This window comes from Bacillus rossius, chromosome 5 (assembly GCF_032445375.1).
Source record: "Bacillus rossius redtenbacheri isolate Brsri chromosome 5, Brsri_v3, whole genome shotgun sequence".
Lineage (NCBI taxonomy): Eukaryota > Metazoa > Arthropoda > Insecta > Phasmatodea > Bacillidae > Bacillus > Bacillus rossius.
Window position 1 is genome coordinate 21,857,680 of NC_086333.1, and position 26,536 is coordinate 21,884,215.

Consider the following 26,536-nt stretch of genomic DNA (forward strand, 5'->3'; position numbering starts at 1 on the left):
ACACACACACAACAAAAGGGTCTATTTATAAATCGAGTACTATTAATGGTACTGGCGCCAGCAGTAAGCATACACCAACAAGTTTAGCAGCAGTACAGTATAATATGCTTATTTTGAAATTAAACATATTTTTTAGCAAATAGACAAGTTACACCTTACTTTTATTTCATTATTTTGTCATCTTGGACCTATAATTTGGACAATATCCATGGGTACTTAGGATGTGTAACACCCGTTACTAACCTTGTAACACCCGTTACTTTACTATTTTACTAATGGATTGGTTAATAGTTTGTCTACAAACAACTTCTTGACATCAGTGTGAAGCCTATAAGCTTGGCTTGGATTCATAATTTTTTTCCAATTTTTTTTTTAATTTCAGTTCACAGAGTTTTGAGATTAATCACTCTGATCTAAAGTAAGATGTCCATTTGCTGTAACACCCGTTACCATTTTTTCCATACTTTATTTTGCATTTGATATGCTAATAAACTGCTTCTACAGCAATACTTATATTCATTTAGCAAAGTGCTATTAACAGGTATGTTAAATGATTTCTTAACATTTTTAGTTTATTTAATATTGACTTTTTTTGTTGTCCGGACGTAACACCCGTTACTATGGAATGCCTGCGCATTAGCTGAAATGACTAGATTACATGAACATAAATGACTAATTTTAAGTTGATTGTAACAAATAAATACCTTAATCATTTATATTTAGTACTTTTAATTTGTTTCATGTACTCATATTCAATATTTTAATTTTATGTTGTGACTAAAAAGAATAAAATAAACATAGTTTAAAAAAACTAATAAAATCCCGCTTTTATCGTTGAATGTACTAAAAATTAAAAAATTAAATTTAAATTTAATTTTTTTTGTCCAACAGCCAAATAATGCACAAAAACTCTGTATAACTAAAAGCGTGGGGTGCTCTCTCTTTTCATTTTTGTAATGACTATATCCTAAAATTAGTGATAAAAAAATTTAAGACAAATGATATCAAGCTCCCCCTGGGCATTGCTCCCAGTGGTGGTAAGGGGGGGGGGGGGGGAAAGCCCAGGCCCAATGGAATTAAGAAGCCCCCCACTAAGGGGGGCTGTCTGCACTTGCAAAAGCATGATTGTGTAACGTGTTTGATGTCAAAACAAACTATGCCTTATGGAAAACTTTCTGTATATTTTAAAGTTTTCTTCTTATTGCATGCATGAAGGCCAAAATATGGACAGTGCACAGCATACAGGCACCGCATCCAGATATGATGTGTCGGTTAACCCCACGTGCAAAATTCTCGGGCCATTCCTCCCCCCCCCCCCCCCTCCTTGTACATTTCTGTGGGCCCAACTTGCGAATCCTACATATTTGCGCCCCTGAAGCACCCAATTACTAATTTTAAGTTAATTATTGTTATTTAGTTCATATAGTCATTTTCGTAACAACTATATCCTAACATTTAAAATTAGTGGTAGAAAATATATTACAAATCATATTGTTATTACTCATTGAAAATGTAAGATCAATGATATCAAGCACCCCACGTTTTTAGTTATACGGACATAGAATATTTGGTAAGAATATTAATAATAATAAAAAATGAACCATACTTTTTTTTACTATTTTGCAAGATTAACCAAGTTTGGTGCTAAGAAAAAAAATTTCATACTACAGAATAAGTTAGTTCTAAAGGTAAGAAACCATGAAATAACAACATGCTTATAGTTAATAATTGTATTTTTTTTCAATTTTTTTAAAATATGACCTGCAATGGGGAAAAGGGGGTAAGTTTTGTTTTATAATTAAGAATCATATCTCTAAAGCAAACAAGCAGAAGGTAAGAAACAGAGAATGAATAACATACATAATAAATAATGAATTACATTGCATGCTTTTATATTTTCTCGAGATTCAGGGAGTAGGTAAGGTCTTACATAAAAAAAATCAGATCTCCTAATAAAGTCAAAAGTAAAAACCAGAGCATGAATAAATGAAAATATTAGTGAAGTAGTTTGTTTTTGCAATTTTTTTATATTCTCCCCTAAAAGGTAATGAAACAGGGTTAGTTAATGTTTATTGTAATTAATCATATCTCTAAGCAAATTAAGCAGTTTAGCAAGAATAACCTAAATTGAATTATTTCTTGCAGTATGTTAAATTTTTTTAAATATTCACAATCATTAAAGCTGTGAATAGGTGGTCACTGTAATTTAATAATTAATATTGTATTCCTGAAGCAATCAAACAAGAAGTAAGGTATTTGGTATGAATTTAATAAACATACAAATTCTTTCAACTCTTGTTTACTACTTGCTGGAATTCAATCCCTAGAGGGGTGGAAAGGTTGAAATTCAGTTTTATCATAAATAAATAATAATGTACATACTCAGTGAAACTTAATTTCATATTTTTTATGATTAATTAATATATTTTCCTATTTATAGTGTTCGAAAATCACCTCTTAAGTTTTAACTGTAATGAATATTGTCACAATTTTGGGAAGATTATTTCAAAAATCTAAAAAAAAAAAAAAATGTAGGTATTGGGAACTTATTGAACATGTATCAGATTCAGGTCATATAGAATGGAATACTAGTTAGAAAAACACACGGAGCTAACAGGCTGTGAATTATTGAAAAAGTTAGCCAAGGAAATTTGAATTTAAACCAGGGAATGAGGGATGGATAACCCGGTAGGTCATGGAAATTTTATTATAGATTGGTGTGGACACTGATTCAGTTTTTTACCTAGGAAAACATTTAATAGGCAGTTTAGCTTATGTATGTTTGTTGAAATATGTTTTAGTAATAATAATGGGTATTGTACTCTTAACTGTTATATTGCCACATAGTCCTCACACACAGGAAAGATAGATGCCAGCTGAGGAAAGGAAATTGGGAAAACTTAGAGGAATGGGATGAACTATGAGTGTGAGACGCTGTTAAATTTTGCTATTTAGTTTGACTGATTATGTGTATTGATATTTGTGTCTGTAAGATGACAGTGTTTTTTAATGTTTTTTGGACAGCATTATAAAAAAAATACCAAAGTGAAAAATTGGCGAATGTTAAGTTTTATTTCTTTATGTTGGCCATTTAATGCTAATAATTATTCAAATATTTTTCATAATGGGACATTTAATTTAAGTGATATTAAGAAAAATAAAATTTAACCTTTAATATTTTTCTTCCAAATATGTATTGCTGGCAACATGATTTTGATTTCTGCTGTAAGTTAATTCTTTGGATTCCAATTTTATTATTAAGGTTTGATGCATGATTGGTACCGCCTATGTACGTATGACACATATATAAATATGTTTTCTTAACCAATGAGTGATTTTTAATAGTTGCCTATGCTTTGCATGGATATGGTTAATTTTTCTGAGGCTTCTGGTACTAGCATGGAAAGCATGAAGCATTGCTTTTATACTTGTCATGTCAGCATGATATATTACTTGTTTTAAATGAAATGGGGATGTAGAGGTTATTCTCGAGCAAGTGACTTGACTAGGCATGAATGCCTTTTTCTTTTGCAGGACTTGCGCCAAATATAGCTTTGCCTTCCAGTTTGGCTATCTCGCTTTCTTCCGCACTACAGAGTATTTTGGTATTCCTTATCCACCAGCACATACAAATCTTGTTCAGATGGTGTTAACCCTGAAGGTATTACTATATTATTTTAATTTGTTGAATTACAAAGTAATTATTTTGGTTATATGATTAAAAACATTTTTAAAATCTTTCATGTCTTAAATGTTACAAAAACATTTTAGATTTCAAGCAGTATTACATTACCAATTTTTTGTCTGCGTTTTACATTCCAATACATGTTTCTTAATGTTAAAATTTTTTAAACATTTCTTTGAAAGTTCAACGACCTTACATTCTTCCTCTAGGGTCTCACTTGTGATAAAAAAAAAAGTAATGTATTCCTTTTAGATTAAGTTTTAAAATTTATGTAAAATTTTATTAATTGAAACTGACATGCGGGATGGGTGGAAGATTCAGAGAGATAGGAGAATAACAGAAAGAGGAAGGCAAGTATTCCTGGTGAGGACGGGGAGGGAGTGGCATAGGATTGAGGGAAAGATACTGGATGTGAGAAGAGGAAAGGACTTGAGGAACAGGCTTCAGAAATTGGGCGTGTGTGGGGGAGGGATGGGGGGAATCCTTGCCACCGGGTGGAAGCCCAATCACAAGTGTAACAATCACTCAATCAAAAATCAATCATTGTGCATGTTATTGACAGACTTTGCACAAGTAACTCCAAAGTAAAGAGGAAAATATAGGTACTTTATTATTATGGTAGTTCATTTTCTGTGTCAATTTAGGTTACCCTACTGTATCCTCTTTCTGTTCTCTCTGTAATTGTCTTTTAGTTGAAAATACAACCATGTAAAAGGTTTTCACTCTCTTTCACCACATTCAACACAGCTGACTTTGTTTTGCCCAGATTCCTTTTTTATTATCCCTATTGTTAACAAAAATATGATTAAACAAAATGCAAAAAACTGTTAAGACTGGATCTAATAGTATGAAACTTACGGTGAACAAGTTTTACATATATTTTGCATAAACTTCTTAGTGTAATGTTTTTAAGTCTCTTTATGAAATATGAAAATTTGAATTTTATTAATGAAAAATACTTTCTAGTTTTGTTATTTGTATATTTATAACTATTTAATAAGTTTATTCTGTTTCTTAATTTCCTTTCATAATATCAATTGTTATTTTTTATATATACATTGATGTTTTAGGGTATTGTTATTATCGTTAATGTTGTGGTTCGGTTACCTAGGGTGCTACCATGTGGAAGGGCTCGCGGGTCCAGTGGAGATTAAATTACAGGGCCGTGACATGATCTGTGCTGGAGCGAGACTCGAATATCCCCCAATTTCATCCAACCACAGGATTGGACCTGCTCTAAGCATCGGGCATGCTAAGTAATACTCAAGAAAAAGCTGATTACCAGTGGGCTTTCTAGGTACCCCAAATGCCTCAGTCCCTAAGTCTGTGAACAGTTGGTAGCACAAAAAACCGTAACAAGATATTTGGTAGGAGTTGATATATTTAATGCACTTCTTATACATTGTTTTGTTATACAACCATCCCTCACTTAGCACGTCTTCAGATTGCGCGGATTCATTTAGCGCAATGTTAATTTTACTGCCTCAGTCTTGAATAGCACGTCTGTAAATTTCAGTTAACACTTAATCTCCACAGGCAAAAAAAAAAAAGTTGGGCACGATGCCATGAAGTCTGTGCTGTTGTACAAACATCAGCTATGGCAAGTTAAATTGTGGCTATGGAGTGTAAAAGGACCAAATGTTTTTATGTCTGCGTGTATGCCGCCGTGCCGTACCGTTGTCGCCTGGCCACAGACCGAGCCGTGAACTCAATCTAGCCTGTGGCAGGGAATTCACTTAAACAAGAGCAACGTCTGCCCATTCAGATGCCGGTAACTGTACGTGCTTGATCACTCATAGTGCATTGTGTTCAAGTATTTGAGACAAAACTAGAAGTATTATGGTATGCAGATTGTCATGAAGGCCACGCTTATGTAGGTCGCACTTTAATTTTAAGCAAGTCAACTGTGTGCACAATCGTACAAAATAAGGACTCTTATCAAAAGTTTATATATGTCTGATGCTGTTGGTTGTCCTAGCGGGAATATATTTTACATTAGATACAGGAACAGAAATGAACAGATGATTCACATGGAAAAGGTTGTTAAATGAATGTTGCAATGAAATAAATAATCATTGGCCTGACAGGATTGGTGTGAACCAGGTGGTGATACTTTAATTTTTGAAAAATAAAATGTAATTATCAGGACAGTAATATCGTTTTCACTGTCAGTAAATGATTGTTTGGGAAGGTATGTGACGTGAGTTGAAGGTCACATGACGTGAGTTGAAGGTCACGTGATGTGAGTTGAAGGTCACGTGACGTGAGTTGAAGGTCATGCCTGGGCGGGCAAGTCAGCCAGCCAACTGACGTTAAATTACATAACCACGTATCTCCCGTTACGCGATGTCATATTTGTCATAAAATGTGCGATCGGAGGCATATAAAGATAAATGGTGTGACATATTTATAGTTGAGTGTTATTCAACACATTTATATTACGTAAAGTTTATTTTCTACACAATTTTGGAACACATTAAATAAATTAGCCTTGCTATTTATGGAAACTAATGCTTCAGAATACGCAATTTAGAATAACACAAGCATTTTTAGGAACGAATTAGTCGTGCTAAGTGAGGGATAGGTGTAATTAAAAGAAAAGTAAAACTGTTTAAAAAGCACAACAGCATGGAATTAGTATAAGTTGTGGTCCTGGATCCCACATGGCCTGGACTACGTTAATCGTTCCAAATAAAATATATAAGCAAAACAGACTAAACCTGCCACCCATAAATTGCCCAAGGTTTTCAATTATTAAAAAGTGGCGAATACGAATAGATAGTGAACACAATGTTTTTTCCTCGGCATTGAGCGTCTTACCTACCTCATGTGGTGATCTCAGCAACCCGTGGGTGGGGGGGGGGGGGGTGGGGGGTTACCTTGCTGCACACAATGGCAGTCAGAAGGTGTCTTCCCCCCAAACTAAATAACCATTGATACAATTTTGAAATCATGCTGAAGGTGAGACAAAATTAGCCCTTTGATAAGTTACTAATGATAAAACTAACACCCTATTACAATATAATTTTGTTAATTTAAAAAGTGGTTACAATTTTTCTTGACAAGGTGCACTTCAAAACCATGTGCATGGCGTGGTTCCACCGTTTTTGTTTATAGAATTGAAATGGAAACATAATACATTTGGGGCGTTAAACTGATTTTGACGATTTTCAATGTAATTATGATTAATTAAGGGAACTGTACATTATTAATGGCACGCTCATTGGTGGAAGATAATGATGCCCTGTGAGGCAGGGGGGCAGTGTTGTAGTGATGGATCTCTTCAGGTTCATAGGAGGAGCTTAACTCATGGTCAACATCATTAATCATCAACAAATAGTGTATTTTTGGTAGGAAAAGTTGGATGTTGGTCATTTACCTGAAGAATGTAATATCAATTCATTCTGCGTTTGTTTATGATTGCAAAATAGATTTATAGTTATGGCTTCACAGATATATTGAAAAGTGCTTTCTGAATGTAAATTTTCCTGAACTAATGAACAAGCTGTTGGGAAAGGATGTGAACTTTCTTTAGATTTTAAGATGAAGCTAAAATTTCTCTAAACAATAACACTGCACTCAATAGGATTGTGTTAGAACCCGGTGCCACTACTGGAGTTCTGGGGAAAATTTTCACTTGAGGTTTATAATGTTACGAACGCGAGAGATGAGACCATGATGCCAGGTTCGGAGCTGGCTTGCAGCCCTGTACGGTCACGTGCGGTCCAGACGCAAGGCAAGCAACGCGTGCCTGGCTGGATTACAAGGGTTGTTGCAAACACCCCTCCCCCTCCTCTGCACCCAGCGCATTGTCCTGTCATGCTGCCGTTACCTATCGCTGAGCGGCCTTGGGAATTCTGCGGGCTGTGGTGTGAGCGAGTGACGCTATTCTCAATGCTTCAGATGTCGGGTCAGCACGGGATAACGCGTCTCGCCCCAGCTGCTCTCGTCAGTTCTAAATGGGCGTCACAGACTACTTAAGAAGGGATGTTGGCCTCCACGGGAGTTTATGGGGCGACAGAGTCTCGTGACAATGAGGACTGGTAGTGCTGCAAGTGCGGCGAGAGTTTTCTGGGGAGACAGAGTTCCACGAGGAGTGCGGCAAGAATTCGGCAACGGAGTTCCGCTGCGAGAGTTCCGAGAGGAGTGTGGCAAGAGTTTCGCGAGGAGTTTTTGTCGACGGAGTTCCGAGACACTGAGTGCCGCGTGAGTACCGTGCTTGCGATGAGAGTTCAGCGACGAAGTTTTGGTGACAGAGTCCCGCGACAGAGTTCTGCAGATAGTTTGGCGATGGAGTGTGGCAAGAGTTCAGCGACGGGTGCTGTGTGAGCCCGCGATGAGTCCCGCGACAGTGAGTGCCGTGGGTGTGGCGAGAGTTTGGCTGCAGAGACCTGCGACAGAGTTCCGCGATGTGTTATGCGACAGGGTTCTGCAGGGTGTGCCGCATAAGTTCCGCGGTCCAGTGAGAAGTGTGGACTGTGGAACTTGACACACAGAGTGACTTGAGAATTAACATTTTTAAGTGCTAGTAGTTGGTGTTTAGGCATTTTTAAGTAAGATTATTTATTAGTAATGTAAATATTGGTAATTAATAAAACTGTGTAAAAAACCTAATTGGGCTATGCCTTACGAACTCAGTTCTCCTCACATTATAAAAGCAGTAACAATAATTTTATTATCAGGTATTACAAGAATACTGGTTTTCTCATAGATTTTACAAATATTTTATATTTTCGAGGAAGTTCTGTAGTCACATCATAAGAAACACATTGCATGTTAGACAAACAGATATTTCACGAAAACAATACTGTTGCTTGCAGAACTGTAAGACAAAACTGGAGGCACATGCCACAGTTTACAAACAGGTTCCAAAAGGTAAGTTTGCATTGCAGCTTACATCTGCAATCCTGGCTGAAAATAATATGCGTATGTGGACTACAATTCACAAGCACGAAAACAAGACAACCGTGAAACTAGAAATACTTAACTGGATAATACAAACAAAACCTAAAGTGGCGAGTACAACAATTAATTGTTTGGATTTTGTTGATAAGGCAGATGGGTAAGCATGTTGTGGAGCACCACCATCCTCAGTATAGCACCACACACACCACTCTCCATAAAGCCAGAAGACTTAAGTCTCAGTGAAAGCACAGCTATCGGTGAACTATTACTGCCGGGTTGCCTAGCAACACCATCCTCAGCATAGCACCACACACACCATGCTCCATTAAGCTAGAATGCTAAGATCCTGTGAATGCACAGCAATTGGTGAACTGTTACTGCCGGGTTTCATGACCGACAAGGACTGTTCTGCATCACCATTTATACATAAGGCTTTTTTTAAAATTACCATCTGAAAAGTTGAAGTTGGCAGGAAATAACTCAGATTTAATAATTCATCTGTGTTAAAGTATAATTAATTGCTTATTGTGGTCAGCGAAAACACAAAACAACAATGAAGATATCTACTCAAAAAGTTTTTATTTATACAACAGCGTACTACTGATAAGTGTGAATGGACCGAGAAAAAATATGTGAACAATTGCAAGCACGATGAACTAGAGCTCAATCTGAGAAGAAAATGAATTTATATAACTGAGTGACTGCATGTTTCCTCCATGAAGTTAAATTTCACATAAGATAAATGTAGTTGTAAGTTCTTACGTTACCTCTGATTTGCATATTTTCTAAATTTTAAATGTTATAATTAAACTTTTTAATATCTCAGTTTCAATTTTAATCAAAAATATATAATGTCCTACCTTCTGCTGGTTTAAAATATTGGTATACCTGCTGGGTTTTTGAATATTATTTCCTTTATGTTTGTACATTACAGGTGCGCGTGATTTTGTCCCTTTTATTAATTATATATATTTACCAAACTGTTGTCTCCTAACTTTCACAAACTGTTTTAGCTGGTTACATCATCACATGCCCGACAATGTTTATTCATCAGTTTACATTACTAGTGAAGTCCAGTTTTATCAAGTGTAAACTGAATTATTTTGGAGAATCCTCGGCCTCTGGGATCCTCTTCTACATGTGACCACGAACACAGCACCACTGAGTTTGACTGTGCTCTACCGACGAAACAGTTTATCGTGCACCTATGGCAGCTGGGAGATGATGATGTCATGCTGCCGAATTAGGGAATACACAGTTCGCTTTTAGATGGTGCATATAGCTCAGGTTTTTTCTCCATTACTCTTTTTCAAGTGCCTGCTATGATATGTCATATTAAAAATAAAATTTTTTTTTTTTAGAAAAAATTATTTTCATGTTGCTAGTTTTTTAAGATTGCATTAATGTAAAGTGCTCATAAATACCCAAGCTAAAAATAAATAAATAGTTATTTCATATAGTTCTAAAAGTATGGAAACATAGGTTTTTTGTAGTTATACTTAAGGTGCTTTAGGAATAAATTATGAGAGTGAATTTTTACAATGCACATGCAACATTTTCACAGGATGAAAAAAAGCTAAATACAAATAAAAAATTATATATGGGCTTAAAAATCATATTCTTTAATGATTGATATGGAATGCTTGTCCACATAATTAAAAATTTATTTTATTTTGAATATTAGTATAGAAATGGTGTTTATGAACTATTCCAAGTGTACTTTCAAGTTTGTTTATATAAGTGAGGTAATGTTCCCATATGTATAATTTATTTGCAGCATAAATTATTACATTATTATTTCATAAATAATTAACATTAATAAATTAGAATAAAAATTTAGTATATTTATTGATTTCATTATTAATTAAAATTTATCTTCAGTATTGTATTAAATCAAATAATATTCTATTGTAAGTAAAAATGTTTTAGTTAATAGTGCAAACAATTTGCCAATATGATTACCTATTACAATGCCAGTAAAAAATTGGCATCTGAGCATAACTTTCTAAAATAGTTTTTCATTACCTACTACATTTATCTCGAAATTCCGAATAATCATTTCTTGATATTCTACCACTTTAGCATAATATCATCAGGAAACAAAAACACTAAGTAAATCGTCTTTAGTGCAAAAAAAGTTGTCATTATGAATATTACAAGACCAGTTACCAATTTAGGCCTAAGCACAACTTTCTAAAATAGTTTGAGTCACCACGTTTATCTTGAAATTTTATTTAGAAAACTAGTTGTTTGAAAATTCAAACAGTTCACAAACTTACTGCATCTGTATACCTATAATAATAAGCAAAACAATAATATAATTTATGTAACAAAAAGAACACACAAAACTCTATTATTTGCACAGAATTTGTAATCGGTGCCATTTTATGTGTAAGACACACTATTCGAGCAATCTGGTCAATTTACAGATCCTACATGCTCAAGACACACAAATTTCTGACACGCAGCATTGTGACACATGTACTTCGTTGGCCGATTTTTTGTTCGGTCACAAAGTTTACACCTGCCACGCCTTTGTTCAGTGTTTTCACTAGTGACCGGTGTCTCTTGTCTTGGGGCATTCAACACTTCCTTCAAGCGAAGACTTATAGTCTGAGGAAGACTTTTACATACAAGCCTCGCATGTAGGTGGTCTTTTAGAAGAGCTTTGGATAATGACTTCGAGAAGTCTTTCCTCAAAGATTTTCGGCCCAAATTTGTGCACTGAATCACGTAGGAGTTTATTCCTGCAATGTTTAGTAATGCAAAGAAAATTGCCAAAGTCCAGCATCGTGTTATCCTTGCTACATTGTAAAGTGATTTCATTTGATCAACAGTATCAACTCCCGATTTTGTTGAATTATAAAATGTGACTATTTCAGGTTTTTCAGCTTCATCATCCATATCGTCACTAGCATGCATTGTAGATATGAGTAGTACATTTTTTTTTTTTTGGTATTTTTGACACCAACGTAATGTCTCTGTTGAAAGCAAAAAGACTGGACCCTATTGGTCTATCCTTCATAGACTGTTATCGGTGGTAGCTCTCTTTTATTTTTCTTGATTGTCCCAACTAGTGTCAAGTTTGTATTCTTTAGTAAATCCATGGCTAGGGGCACGGATGTGAACCAGTTGTCACAAGTCACATTTCATCCACTCTTTGCTATGGGCGCTACCATTCTCTTCACAATATCATGCCGAGTTTGATTGTGCATAAGGACCTTCAGGTTGGTTGCCACAGTATATTTCTAAATTTTTTGTATATGTAATTTTGGCATCGACTAATGCAAAAATTTTAATACCATACTTGGCAGGTTTATAAGGTATATACTGCCGAAATCGGCAGCGACCACGAAAGGCCTCCAGCATTTCGTCAACTGTGACAAACTCTGATGGTGAATAGTTTCTCTTACAGTTGTCACCAAATCTGTCAAGTATGGTTCGCACAGCAGCAAGTTTGTCAGTTTTGAGTCTTTCATTTCTGGTTGATTTATCATTGAATCGCAAGGCTCTGAGCAAAAAAATGAATCTCTATACACTCATAGCCAAACGAAAGTATCAATGCCATTTCCATCAGCAGCCCAAAGGTCATTGAGATTGTATGCGAGGCTTTCATTACACCCCCAAGGAAGAGTAAATCCAAGCAAGCTTTTACTTCATGAATATTTGTTGTATGTATGTCTCTTTCTCTAGAATAACTGCCCTGTAAACACTCTATATACAAATTTGTAAACTTCACTACGTCATCCAACATGTTCTCGGTAAAATATAATCAAACACTTCCTCGTAAGTAACTCAAAATCTTGAATCGCCCAAAGCACCTGGAAGATGTCTCACAATGTTGTGACGCCCTTGTCGGCAGGTTCGACCTCTTCTTACTGGGCGGTTGTACCACTGTGTGTTGCCATCTCTTCCACGATAAGCAGCTTGTCTTGGAAAATCATCTTCACAATCTGATTGCTCCGTGTCTGTAGTATGGGGACTTACCTGGATAACATCTTCGCAGCTGTCATCACTACCTTCTACTTCAAACTCTGGGTCATCCATTTTTCAAGAACAAAGTAATATTCAAGTCTCACAAATGCTCGTGCGCGTACTCAGACGCCACCAGTCACATTACACGCACGATCGTGCGCGGACTCACTCCGCCAGTCAAAACACGCATGTACGCGCGTGGACTCAGACTCCGCACATGACACGTGTCCGCTCCTTGCGACAGCTAAGAACGCACTGACTAGCATATTCTACCACCCCTCCCGGTAGGGGAAGGTAGCTAGATGGCTGTGTGCCGGAAATGAGGTATTTCGGCACGTTTGTTTTTAAATTTTTATTAAAATTTTAAATTATTTTTGGATATCTTGTTTTTCATTTTTATTGGTTACTAAAGGGTGATTTACACTTTGTTAGGCTGGTGTACTCTACTTACTTAAACTTTGCGGCAGTGGACAGAGGCACCTTTTTCTCAGCGGCCAATCTGAGCTTTTGCAAGCCTAAAGACGTTGTTAGCAGCCGGGATGACATTTCTCCCGCTTGCAGTCACGCCTGTAACTTTAATTCCCTGCATGACTAAATTTGCACACAACAGCTCTGGACGAGTTGTTACCACTTCTCAGAGACCAGCTTACAACAGCTCTTTCCGTCATGCATACATCTTAGTTTCACTTGTAGAAAGTCACGTTAGGACGCTCGTTCCCAGATTCGTTGCGTTTTTTGTCCACCCTCACCCCTCCCAACTCCCCACTTTGGTTCTTGGAATTTAGCCCAGGATCATTGCCCTGATGTGAACTCGCCAGGCAGTGGCCTACTTCAAGGACGATTTGCCACAGAAAAATATGTGCAGATATGGACCACCCACGACATCTAGTGGCAGAAACAGTTACTTCTGCGCTTGTCGCCAGCGAGTGGAGCTAACGCCCGTGACACCTATTGGCGACCTTGCTAACCTCCTTCTTTCCTTCCCCTTTAGGCCGCCAGAGAGCAGCACCGGCTGCTACATAAGGCCCTATGCTTTCTACTCGCTTCCTGTAAAAGTCGATCCTATGTAGCTTTCTGTGCCCGCTGGTAGAGAGCACAGTGGTCGTCCCTCGGCGCAACAACTGAAGGTGTAGTTACGCCCACCTCTGTCACCTCCGGAAGTTTTCGGTCCAGAGCCGAACCTTCCCCCTCTTTTCCCTAGGGCCGAGCGCCCATTTTAATTAGGAGCTTTGTCCGCCGTTGCGGCACTTAGGCTTCGGCTACTTACCGCGTCATCTAGGCGTCTCCTCTGCCGAGAGGCTTTTTCGCGGCAACGACGAACTCTTCCTTTGAATTAGGAATATAGTCATCGGTGTTAAGGGATGTGATCCCAGTTTCCAAATTTAGTAGTAGCTAGTCAGTCGTAATTAGGCAACAAATAATGTTTTAGTTTACATTTTATTAATTCTTTTTTATCTTCCTAAATCATGGTTTCTGCCGCGTCATCCGCGCTATTCTCGGTCCGTGCTTTTCGGATGTCAGCGCGAGACATTTCCTGAGTCCAGGAGCTACACCCTGTTTGGTGAGTACTTCGGTCTATTTTTCCTCCCCGAATTCCCGTTTGTTGGCCTTTTCGCGCAGACTGTGTTTGACTGTCTGGAAGCAGGTCTAATTCGTCTGAATTTGGCTTGTGTTTCAGACAGGGTCCAACATTTGGGCGCCAAAATTACACCCATCATGTTGTCCAGGACCTCGATCTTCGAGTCTCTTTAAGAAGAGCTTCCTCCCGGCCAGACGTCCAACTTTTAAGCCCCGGGTGATATTTTAAAATATAACTTCTCCCTACAACCAACGAAAGAAATTATTTAAATGAATACCAGCGAGCAGTGCCATAGAGAACTTAACATATAAGAATATGTGAAATTGTTACAGTAATGCGTGGACCAACCCAACATGCTAATATGTCAGGAAGGAGATTTTTAAATTGTTTTTCTGTGCTTGATTTATTGTTAGAAAGATAGTATGACGTTTGTTAATCATATCGGGCCGGCCCTCCTTTTAATAACTTGTTAATACCTTTATTTGTGAAACTAAAACAAATGGTAAACAGAATTAATTTAATACTTTTTAAATAAACCAGGAATCCTATAGACCAATCTACTTATGCAGTTATTTATTTATTTCTTATTAACCTATATCTATTTAAACGATCCACTAGCTCCCAAGTTGCTTGTGTGCAGGGAGTATCAAATTGTCTTGTTTACCACCTCGTGCCACCTCTGGCAATACTTGTCTTTTTCTTTATTTTTTTTGCTCAGCTGTTTCCTAGGATTTTTTTTATTAAATTAAAATAATATAATTTTGGGGCACAAGGGGCGTTACAGCTGACGCCACAACATGCAGATAACAAAAGAAAATCGAAAACAAATATATATGCGGAGTTTGAGTCAGCGCGCGACCTCTGCAGGGTTAAGAAATAAATTTTTCAATTTCATCTGGTGTAATGTTAGTCAGATTGAATGATTTTAATATACTTTGTAGTTACATTCTAATTTCTATTTATCATGTTAATGACTTAGCTTATTTTGCCTTTATATCTTTTTAAAATAATGATTACTTTTTTGCGACTTTTGGTTGCCAGGAAAGTTATCAGGCTTTGTTTGGGAGCCTTACATTTAGGAGCTCATAGATAACAATGCTGTATCCTAGCTGGTTCACGAAAAATGTTTTTATATTTTTTAACAGTAGTAATAATTATATAGCCATCAAAGTGCTGCTGAGTAATTTGGATAAAAATACATGTTTTATTAAATTTATATAATATGTGCTGATCTCTCTCTATTAAATAGATACAACATTTTAATTCTTATTTTTAATGTGTATCATAAGATTTTCTCATCATTGATCATAACTACTGGCCAACTCTTGTCCCAAGAATGATCTATGAAACAAAACTCTCTAATCGTTAGGATAAATTTTCTGTGGCTACTAATCTTGGCTAGCATAAACCAAAGTTTGTACATTTTCAGACTGTGGCAACAGTGTCAAAGAAATGTTAAGTGCATTTCTATTGGCGGGCTTATTGCATATAAGTTGTTACACTCGATTGTGACACTGCAATAGGCGCAGACAAAATGAAAATTGCAGGATGTGTCCTTGGTGGCATCTCAGGAACCTCCTTGTGTTTCTCCTCCTTCCCCCTCTACTTCCTTATCCAACTCTTCCACTCCTTCCTCTTCTTGCCCTGCCTCTGTTGACATGCAAGTGCACACAAACTTTTGGTAGGGCTTGTATTGGCATGTTCTGGCTGGCCTCTGCCTTATTGTCATTAGTTGGGTCATTGGAGTTGGTAGTATGGGTCACAACAGAAGTGAGTCATGGCTGCTATATAGTATTTGTTTGGGCTGTATGTGGTGGACATACCAGTAGAATAAAATGTGATTGTGACTTTTATTTTCATTTTATAAATTATTGTTTCATTTTACAACGTTTCAAATTAGGTCTAGTTTTACAGTTGCTTATGCCTGCAGGCATAAATTACCTTGCCGCTGTATGTTGAGTCATTGATTCATTTGTTGCATTTTTATGGGGTTTTACTCCATTGGACTTAGTTCGCTTTTGTTAGCCCTGTGCAGATTAGAGGCCACATTTTTGAGAGCTCTTTTCATTATTACGTCCTTGTTCAATTAATATTAGGATCTGTCACTTAATTTAGAATATCCTTTGACTGACGCATACACTGTATATCTTTTATAACTTACTATTAGCTTGTAACATTTCTAGTAATCCTCTTTGTAGTGTAATATTGTAACTACTTGTTTAATGTCCCTAACCATTCCATTGTTCATTTTTGTAATCTTTGTCGGTCTAGGATTTTCTAGGGGAGTATGATTTTCAGTAACTACTGCTCTACCAAGTTTTTCATGTCATGCTGTAATTTATCAAAGTTAGGTAGATGTAATGCATCTTGCATCGGTGCCTCCTGCATGTTTTTGTAATGTACATACTTAAGGTTGCATTTTTACACTTGATTTTTCTTTCTCCCCACAATGTACGCTTGCAAAGTGTTTGAATGTTGATTTGCTTTGACCACAAAAGGCCTGTAAAGTATTATCAAAGATAGTTAAATGATGAATCATTTTCCATTTCTAGTCATTTGTACTTGCTACGCATAAAATGTTGTATGTTAAAGTTGTTAAAACTATAGTCTATTTGTGTTTTGGAAAACTGTTATCATTCTGATTATTAACTCAGATTAGTATTCTTCATCTGCTACCACGTAATATAACGTGGTTCCCTCTGCCATGTTTGCCATCAATAAATTGTGTTTTACTCTTCATTGTGCAGAATTGTAACCTAATGGATTCCTTTGCAACCCAATACGTTGCAACATTTCAAGCAAATAGTTCATGTGGTTGCCACAAGATAGCAGTTCATACAGTTGCTGCCTTGTATATGTTGACTTTTAATGACAGAAAACCACTATTGAAAACTATTATCAAACTAAACAATCTGCAAAAAGTATACCATAGAACCATCTTGACCTGGACAGGGGTTGCTGACCTGGACAGCATGCAGACTATTTTTAAAATCTTATCCGTAAACTCACCTGACGCGATATCACGATGATAATTGTATTGAAAGATCTTCAAAACACAGGCTAAACAGCTGTATGAGTATTAGAGGCTTTGATGCATTTTTTCCGTCATCACTTGTAGGTATACCAACTGCTCACTTTTTGGAAAAAAATTTTTTGTTCATCTAAGGTTTATAATATTTTCTATTTTTCAACAAAGATGTTATATAGTTGATATTCTGTTAAATATTTTCTCGCGGACAATATTTTGATAGTTTAAAGAGTATTTTTTCTAAAAAAAAGTTCATCCAGTTTTTACCTGGATACTTCAGCTGAGTGAGATTCGGCACTTGTAACTCTAAGCCTACTCACGTCTGCTAGCGCACTTCCCACCAAATGCCACAACATTGACAAATTATAGGTTAGTGGGGTGTCTGTTTAATACCTATGTTTACCTGAATCTTGTTTTTAAGTTTTATTTAATAAAATTATTACTGTTAGTGATGTTAGTGTTCAATGAGTGAAAATGAATGAACAATATGAACTTTAGCAAAAAGTCATTCACGAAATCAAAGACTTACAGCTGCTGCAAAGAAATATTCTTTACCAAATTCCATTTTAAGTGATCACGTTTTTGGAAAATACAAAGGTTCTCACGGCAAACAGCCGATATTTTCAGAAGCTGAAGAACAGGTTTTTGCTTCTCACGCAGCTAAAGTAGCAGAATGGAGGTTTCCTTTCTCTAACTTGACATACACCTTGTTGTGAAATGTATTTGGAGAAGGAAAGCTGTCAGGTGCTTGTTTTTATGAACAACTTTCCTGGAGAAGGTTTTTGTCCAGAAATCCCGATCTCAGACTACGCATGGGTAGAAATATCACCCATAGGCAAGCAATGGTCAGCCATGGTGAGGTTTCAAAATACTTTGAAAACCTTAAACTGACTATTGGCAACATGCCCCAGCAAACATACTAAACTACGATGAAACCAACCTGAGTGATGGCTCTGCATCATAAAAATATATTTTTAAACTGGGTACAAAATACCCAGAGCGGATTTTGAACAGCTCGAAAAGCTATATCTCCCTCATGTTCGTCGGAACGACAAGTGGGGAGTTATTGCCACATTATGTCTGTTATAAGGCAGAAAGAATGTATGACACTTGGGTGTCAGGAGGCTTACCTGGAGCTCGTTACAACCAGTCAAAATACGGATGGATTGGCGAGTTTGCTTTTTTGGACTGGTTTAAAACCATTGTTCAGTGCTCTTTTCTGAAGATGTACCGAGACTTTGCGAGACAAACAAAATCACATTTATTTGTCTTCTCCCAAACGTAACACTCGTGTTGCAACACTTCGCTTAGTTTTTTTTAGGCCGTTGAAGGGAGCCTGAAGTCAGATTATCCTAGAATGAAAACTGCAAGCAAAGCTGCAATATGCTGAGCAATTTTCCCAAACAGTTTTTCCCACTGTTCCTCAAAAATCTCTGTGAGGCGATATCACCTAATCAGAAAAAAAAAGTAGAAGCTGAGTTTCGTGCTTATGGAATCGGTTCATTTGATGCCGAACACGTTTTGAGGAAACTGGTAAAGAAACCAGAAACTCAAGTTGAGAATTCCCCTACTAAGAAACCAAGGCAGCTAGTAAGAGAGGTAGTAATTTCCTTTTTGTCTAATCTCCACCATAACACTGGTGACGACAAACCCAAGAGGAAGAAAAAAGTCAGTGTTGCTCCAGGACAGCATTTTGGCTCAAGACATTGAGGTTGCCGATCCGAAACCTTCGTCCAGCGGTGTAAAATTGAAGCCTGCAAAGCCAAACAAAGAGAGGAAGAAGATTTGAAAGCGGCTGAGGGAACCGTCTTTATCTAGTGAGTAGGGGCACTTCTCGCTGAAAGACTCTTCTGACGAATTCCATTTATTGGAAATGGAAGGACCTCCTGATGGCAAAAGAAGTGTAAAATACTTTGTAGGGCTGGTGGAAGAAATTGTTCCTGATGGACCCTTCATGCAATTTGTTTGAAACATGGATGTAAAAAAGTGTGTTTTTAAGTGTGTGGAGCTGGAGGATAAAAGTGTCATCGATTACGACTAAGTTGAGCGCAATCTCGGACTGCCTGCTTTAACTACAAGAATGACCGCTTGTTCTTAAAATTTAAATACTATTTGATGGCTATATTGTTAATTAAAACTGCAGTTTTAGTTGTTTCCTAAAAGTATAATGTGATCTGTTTTCATTTTCTTAAAGCCATTATAATTTGATTTTCATGTATGGTACAAACTGGCTTTTATTACTCTACGTTCCCTTACTCCCTCCCTCATATCATAAACATCAACCTGAAACCCATCAGAAATGAAGTAAACAGTTTTTTTCATGTATTAGGGTGTCCGAGCGTGGATGTAGAAGGTTAGTTTTTTTGTTTATTATGTTATTTAGGTCAGTGTCCGGGTCAACACTGTTTTACATACCTGACACTTTTGTTTATTATTTTTTTTCTTTTATGTAACATTTAAAGAGGTTAAATAAGGGTGGGATGTAACAAACGAAACACATCTGATTTAATGGTAAAGGTTTTAATTGAATATCTTAACCTATAACCTACCTACGACCCAAAAACCATAAAATAATTCTGGGTCAAGACGGTTTAGAAAAGACATAATTAATAATGAAAATAATTTAAGTAAGATAAAAAATATTTTTTAAGCATAAAAATAAAATAACTGTAATTCCTACCACTTTCAATATGGGTATTTTATTTGGAAAGTGATTGCAGTGCAGGAAAAAGCAGCATCTATCATTATTGTGCTATACAGAATCCAAAATTTTATAAATACATGTGCATATGTTTTCATCTGATTATAGTGGTAACCTAAGTCCCTACATATTTCAGACTTTTCTGCTCTCACTATGTCTATCTGAGATCATTGTCATTAATCACTAAGTTGGCCAGTTAGTTTTGAAGTTTCAAAAGATGTTAGTTTGGGGCTCAGAACACAATGTTGCAACAGAAAAAGTTTTGGAACAATGATCAGACCAGGGCATGAGACAAGATTACACCCCTCTAATGGTGCAACTGGCCATAAGAAGTGTGAAATTAGTGTTAGAAGCACTCTAAATATTTTTACTAATACTAGTTCATTAGTGTTGAGGCATATTTACTTCTTTGCACATAAATAATTCAATTAAGGGCTTTAGTCAGACCAGCAATTTATTATTTATTTCATTATTCATACAAATTTAGTGCCAGTTTTAACATTGGGGAGTCTGCTTCCAGCTCATTATCTGTTTATCGTGGGAGTTAACTTTTGAGAGGGCACTTCTTTAGGTAGTAGTACAGCCATCAATATTACTCTAGTAAGAAATCCTGAGTACATTTAGTAGAGTTTTTTTTACTTAATTATGTAAAGGTTTGTTTGCATGTATTTCAAAATGATTTAACCTCAACAGTCTAACAATTGTAATATGTAGTGCAAATGCCGTACTTGCAATTTGTCTGGAAATACAACTAAGACTTTTTTTTTGTTTGAATAGTTTTAAAGAAAAGAAAACTGTTCGTTTCTGTTATTAAGTTGTGCTTAAAAGGGTCATACCTCTGACGTTATCTTGTTTGGAGAAGAAATAAAATTACATTCTAAGGACATTTTTGTAAATTGTACAGCACAATAAAAATGTTTGTTTTTGAGCTACAAGAAAACTGATGATTTAATTTGCCCAGCCAACGTGCACTCTTCTTAGTAATATAATGCTTGTATACCCTATGTCCTGTGTCTGCTTAGCCCAAGACAGCTGTAGAGTAGAGGTGGACGTGTGTTTCAGCTGGTGGGTCTTGCCTTCGAAGTCCAAGACACCGCAGTTGCCAAAGCAAAGGCAAGGGACAAGAGTGAGGACAGTGATACCAACATTCAGGAAGTGGCAGCTTCTGTCAGTCCTGGGTTTATGGACATCTTCCATTATGCCTTCACACATGTTGGAGTCCTCACAGGTACAGATACCTATGTTCACACCAGCATACAGTAAAAGTGTTGCTTTTCAAGTAAAATGAGAGGATGTTATACCATAGTTAATGTGATAATTGGGTTACAGAGGTTCAGAATTCACCAGTTGGCAGGCAGAATGGTGCATCGTACCACCTGCCCTTGGCTGAAGGAACTTGCATTCCTTGTTCTCCTTCCACTCTGAATTTGGGTGTCTTCAGTATTAGTAGGGGCAATGAAAAATGGTAAATAAAATGTCTCAATTTGGGTGAATAAACCAGAGGATTTCGTCATAAAATTTCGGTATTATAAGATAATTTCGTTGAAGAAAAACAATGTATTTAGAGTAATTTTTATGCATTTCATAAGCGATGTTATTCAATTATAACAATTTTTTACCCAAGACATTCATAATAATACACATTTAAGATTTATAATACAATTTATAAAGAATATAATGAATATAGCCTTCTAGTCCTATCTCTGCTTTGAGGTTTCCCACATACTGTTTCCCCAAATTTTGTATACAGTTTTAAGGCCATGTTGCCCATGTTGCAGTGTTTTTCAACTACTTTTGAAAAATTATAATAATTCCATTTGTATGGAAAAATCGAAACACAGTTTAAACAAAGATGTGTCTGAACACCTACCAAGAAATTGTTTCATATCATTTCAAACAATTTCTTAATATTTTTGACCAAATGTAATATAATTTTCAGTATAAAATAAGCTAAAGTCAATCTAAAAAATTGTGTTATAAAATTTGCAAAGCTTGTAACACAGGTTTGTGGCGTGCATAGTGTGACTGTGCATCCTCTTGATTTTTTTTCGAAGCAATCTGCTACAATATTTTTGAATAATTTGCAAAAGTACTTTTTGAGTAAACTAAGTAACTTAACATGGCCTTCTTAATCTGTTTACATTGTTTCTGACAAGAATGAAATAGAGAACATGTGAAAATACTGAATTGTGGTAGTAACACAAGTACACAAAAACTTAAAATCCTTGACTTCAATGGCTAGCTCCAAAATACATTCCCAACATAACTTCAATGTTATCAGCGCGAAAAGATGTTCGCTTGTCAGACATGATGTTGCTGTACATGGAAAAAACCCTCTCACTGTCAACATTGGAAACAGGGATCCACAGGCACTTCACAGCATTGGTTGCATACTCTGGGAAATCTGATTTTAAAGACAGCAGGATGGTAAGAATATTGACATTGTTAGAAATTGGTTTTAAGACTGCCTGTTTAGTCTGAGTGTAGCCTTCTAGAACAAGTCAAAAAGGCACCTGGGATAGGAAAGGAAGTTTTTCGATCTTGTTCTGCAACTCAACAGCGTCAACCTTAGCCCCTTACAAGCAATTTCTCTGGGATCAAACAAAGCACCCACACACTCTACACTGGCAATCAACGATGATAGCTTCAATATAGACTTTTGTCCTGTTGAAACAAGAGTAGCCCTAACAGCAGATTTCAAGCAAAGTTGTGAGTTCAGCATCTGTGTTGTTTCAGGATGAAAAGTATTATCACTGATCAATTTGAAACTGGTTTTCAAATCATAAAGTTTTCCTAGCAACCTGTGAGCAAAAGGATATGACGAACCATCTAAAATCTCAAGCAATTCTACAGTTGACTTACAGTGCTCAACTATAAATCTTGCGCTCACATTGCAAAACAGCAACTTTGTCCATAGACATCTGCATGTAATATTCTGTTGAACTGCCACTAGTTTCTGCATCTTCTGTCTTGAAGTATTCTAAAACATGGGGTAACGTAAGTATGTGTCAATGTACTCCACAGCACGGAACCACGAATTCCAGCGTGTTAAAACAGGAGATGGGAACAATTTGGGGTGAATGGACGACACCGTCAGAAACTGCAAATAGTGGTGTTTCCTTTTCCTTGAATTCAAGAAAAACATTTTGGTTTTCATTACACACTCATTCAGTTCAGAAAGCTATGCCATCCAAATATTGCCAACCAGGCAGAGCTTGTGTGCCCAGCACTGGATATGTAGCAGTTTGTCACTTACCAAAACGTGCAAAAGGTCAGCACATTTTGTCATGTACTTTGCCGAGTCGCAAGTGAAAGAAATTACGTTATCATATTTCACATCAAATTTCACCAATATATCAACAATTGCTCGTGAGCATTCTGTCGAATTTGCATTCATCAAAACTTTTGTCCCAGGTACAAGCAATTTTTGTTCACTGCTTGAAGACAGAATCTTAAATAGTACGACGAACACACACTGTCCTTTCTTGTTGGTTGTTTTGTCACACAATACAACAATGTCTTGCCCTTTCACCAGTTCTTTTATTTTCTTCTCCTCTTCAACTTTCAAACTTTCAAGGTAAGTGCTTCGTAAGGTAGGTGAATGTGGAAGGTCACCGGACCCTAAAAATAAACAATATTTATTTTCTCAATTTGTATTGATTTCGCACATTCTGAACTAAACTTTTGAAAAATAATCCTGTTTCCATGTGTTTTGATACTAGCACTACATACTTCTCTTGTGAAATTTAAAGGCCCCGTATTTACCTTGCACATAAATAAATTTTGTAAATACCAGAGATGAAATATAGAAAAAAAGATAAGTAGTGTTTATTATTAGCTAGTTTGAAATAATGACCAGTTGGTGTTACTTTAAAGACTTTAGTGATTTGAGAATATTTTGCATGTGACAGAATGATAACAAGTTTAAATTACCTACAAATAGGCTGTTAGCAAACTCAAAAAGACTAAAAATGCAAAATACAATAAAAGTGTTTTATTGTGGTAATGAGGCACTTCTCCTTAACTTACCTGGAATCAGGAATGTATTCATTCATCCAAGATCGCAGTCCTGGATGGTCCAGTTTTTCAAGCGGGATGTTTGCTTGCACGAAAGCCCGCACTGTGTCTTTCGCTAATTTAGTTTTTTCGGCCTTGTGTTTTTTGTTCATAGACACATTTTCAACAATTGTTATCTGTCTTTTCACTCCGTTGCCACCATTATCTTTGTTGACTTTGTGCAAAGACCTTTGTTTACAATGTTTTTCGCAGCTATCCTTCCTTTTCCAGTCAACTGTTACATTGCAGTACTTGCACATCATAACTTTTTTATGTTTGTCAAACACTTAAAACCCTTCACTTTCATACTCCCGTGCCCTTTCAAATACACTTAAAACCTTTGGCACATTTGTACATGTTAAAGTTAGAACAAAGAAATAAAAGGCTTTCTACAAACTTCTGACGACTGTTTTATTTCAGACATTGTAACCACATTGTAAAACATGCCACCATCTTTTCACACACACTTAAGACATAAAAAAAATGCTAGAACAATATTGCCAACTGTCAAACACACAATTTCCAGACTTACTATAACAAAATTGCTCTATCTAACACTCTCCCTCAATTTTGCAATACCTAGCCCCTCAATGCATTTGAATAATTTACTGTGAGGTAGAGCTTTGGTCAAACAATCTGCATATTGCTGAGAGGTTTCAACATAGCATAATCTCAAAATTTTCTTCTCCATCACCAGATCTTTTACAAAATGGAACTTTACAGCAATGTGCTTTGATCCCTTGTTCTCAAAGGTGATGCACATTTTGATACAGGACTGACTGTCTTCATAAATCACAATACCCATTTCTAGGAGGTGAAGAATTTCATTCATGAGATTTCTAACATACAAACTTTCACTGGCTGAGTTTGCAAGGGCAACATATTCAGCCTCAGTGCTAGAGAGGCTCACACAATTTTGCTTCTTGCTCCTCCATGAAATATTATTACCAAAAACCTTAGCAAAAAAACCAGATATACTCTTACGATTAGCAAAATCTGCATCAACATAGGATTCTATAATATCATTATCATCACATCTGTAATAACAAAGACAGTAATCTTTAGTTTTGTTAATGTATCTCAGTACATTCTTTAGATGCCTAAAATGAGTCTCATTATAACAATTTTGAAACTTACCAAAATAAGTGATGACAAAACATATGTCTGGTCAACTTCCTAACATAACGTACATGAGGGAGCCTAGTAACTCTTTATATGGTAGTTCTACTTTACATTCATTGGCTGCATTTAAATTAAACTTGGGTTCCATGGGGATGTTTGAGGTTTTACTATTGTGCATATCAAATCTGTGTAAAATTTTGTCAATTAGTTTCTTTTGACTTAAGCGGATCAGACCCCTTTCGACAATTATTTTCCACCCAAAAAATTAAAAAACCCTGTGTTGTTATGCATCTCCCTCATTTCAAATTCTTTCTTTAAATCCTCTTTGAGATGACTTATTTTTAATTTACTGTCAGGAAGAATCAACAGATCATCCACATATACAATGACAAACAAATCATCTTGCATAAAGATGCATGGATCTACAACATTCCTTTTAAAACCCAAATATATTAGTACATCTTTCAACCTATTGTACCAACATTGTGAGGACTAGTGATGGTTCGAATCCCATTTTCCTCGAATCCGAATCTGGAATCCGAATCCCAAACAGTACCTCGAATCCACCCCTTGAATCCGAATCCAGATTTCAGGGGTGTAAAATTTAATTTATAAGGGGGGGGGGGGTGAAAGTGAACAAAAACATAATGTGGAGATATTCAACACTTTAAATTTTTATTTAAAAAAAACAAGCATTTTGACACGTTCTGGATCCAGACGATTCCGTTTTTGATCACATATGTTCCCTGCAGTGCTGAACAAACATTCAGAGAACACTGTCGCTGGAGGTGAACACAAATATTTTTTCGACAGTTTATGTAGCCTGGGTAAACACGCAGACTGAGTTTTCCAATACTCCAGGATGTTTGTATCTGGGTTAACTGTTGGATCACGCAGATTTGGTCACTTCATCAACAGCTGTAGAATCCGACTTGATGGATGCGAGGCGTTCAGGCATTATCTGTGAGTAAAGTGACCATATGCCACTTGAGGAACCAGTTTGAATAGGTACCTGGTTAGAAAATTGAAAGAAATTACTAACAGATACAAACAAACTGCAGAAAAATTAACAAAACAAAGAGAACTACTTACCCCATCTTGCTTTTGCACCACTCCACAATGCTTATGCAAGTCAAGCTTTTGTGCTGCTGTAGTGAGAAGTTCCACTGCTCTATCAAGCTTTTCCTTGCTTGTGAACACAGCTCCTTTAAATCGAGGATCAAGTAGTGTACTTAAAACATACACTTCTTCTTCTTCTAGTGTCCTATATCTTTCTGTCAAGGATGCAAAGAGATCATTCTTCACACCCTGAAGACCTGAAAGTACAGGTGCAGGTGTCTTTAACTGTTGTAGCAGACTGTTAACAATGGGTATGATTTCTGATGAATTAACACCAGCCTTACTTGCTTGCAAGGTAGCTTGGTCAAATATTTTCAGAATAGGTATTATGTTTTCAATAAGTTCCCACTGGGCCACAGATATTTC

At 36.4% G+C, this 26,536-nt stretch overlaps 1 protein-coding gene across 2 annotated transcripts in view; it reads left to right on the top strand.

The window, feature by feature from the left end:
• The window catches only part of LOC134531631 (lysophospholipid acyltransferase 7), a 79,280-nt gene that overhangs the window by 15,869 nt on the left and 36,875 nt on the right, over window positions 1-26,536 (top strand). Inside the window, exons 2-3 of one of the 2 annotated variants that reach the window (XM_063367389.1) lie at window positions 3,535-3,661; window positions 20,936-21,101. In XM_063367389.1, coding sequence (XP_063223459.1) covers window positions 3,535-3,661; window positions 20,936-21,101 — 293 coding nt within the window. The remainder of the gene's footprint in view (window positions 1-3,534; window positions 3,662-20,935; window positions 21,102-26,536) is intronic. The other variant, XM_063367390.1, reaches the window with a different exon arrangement.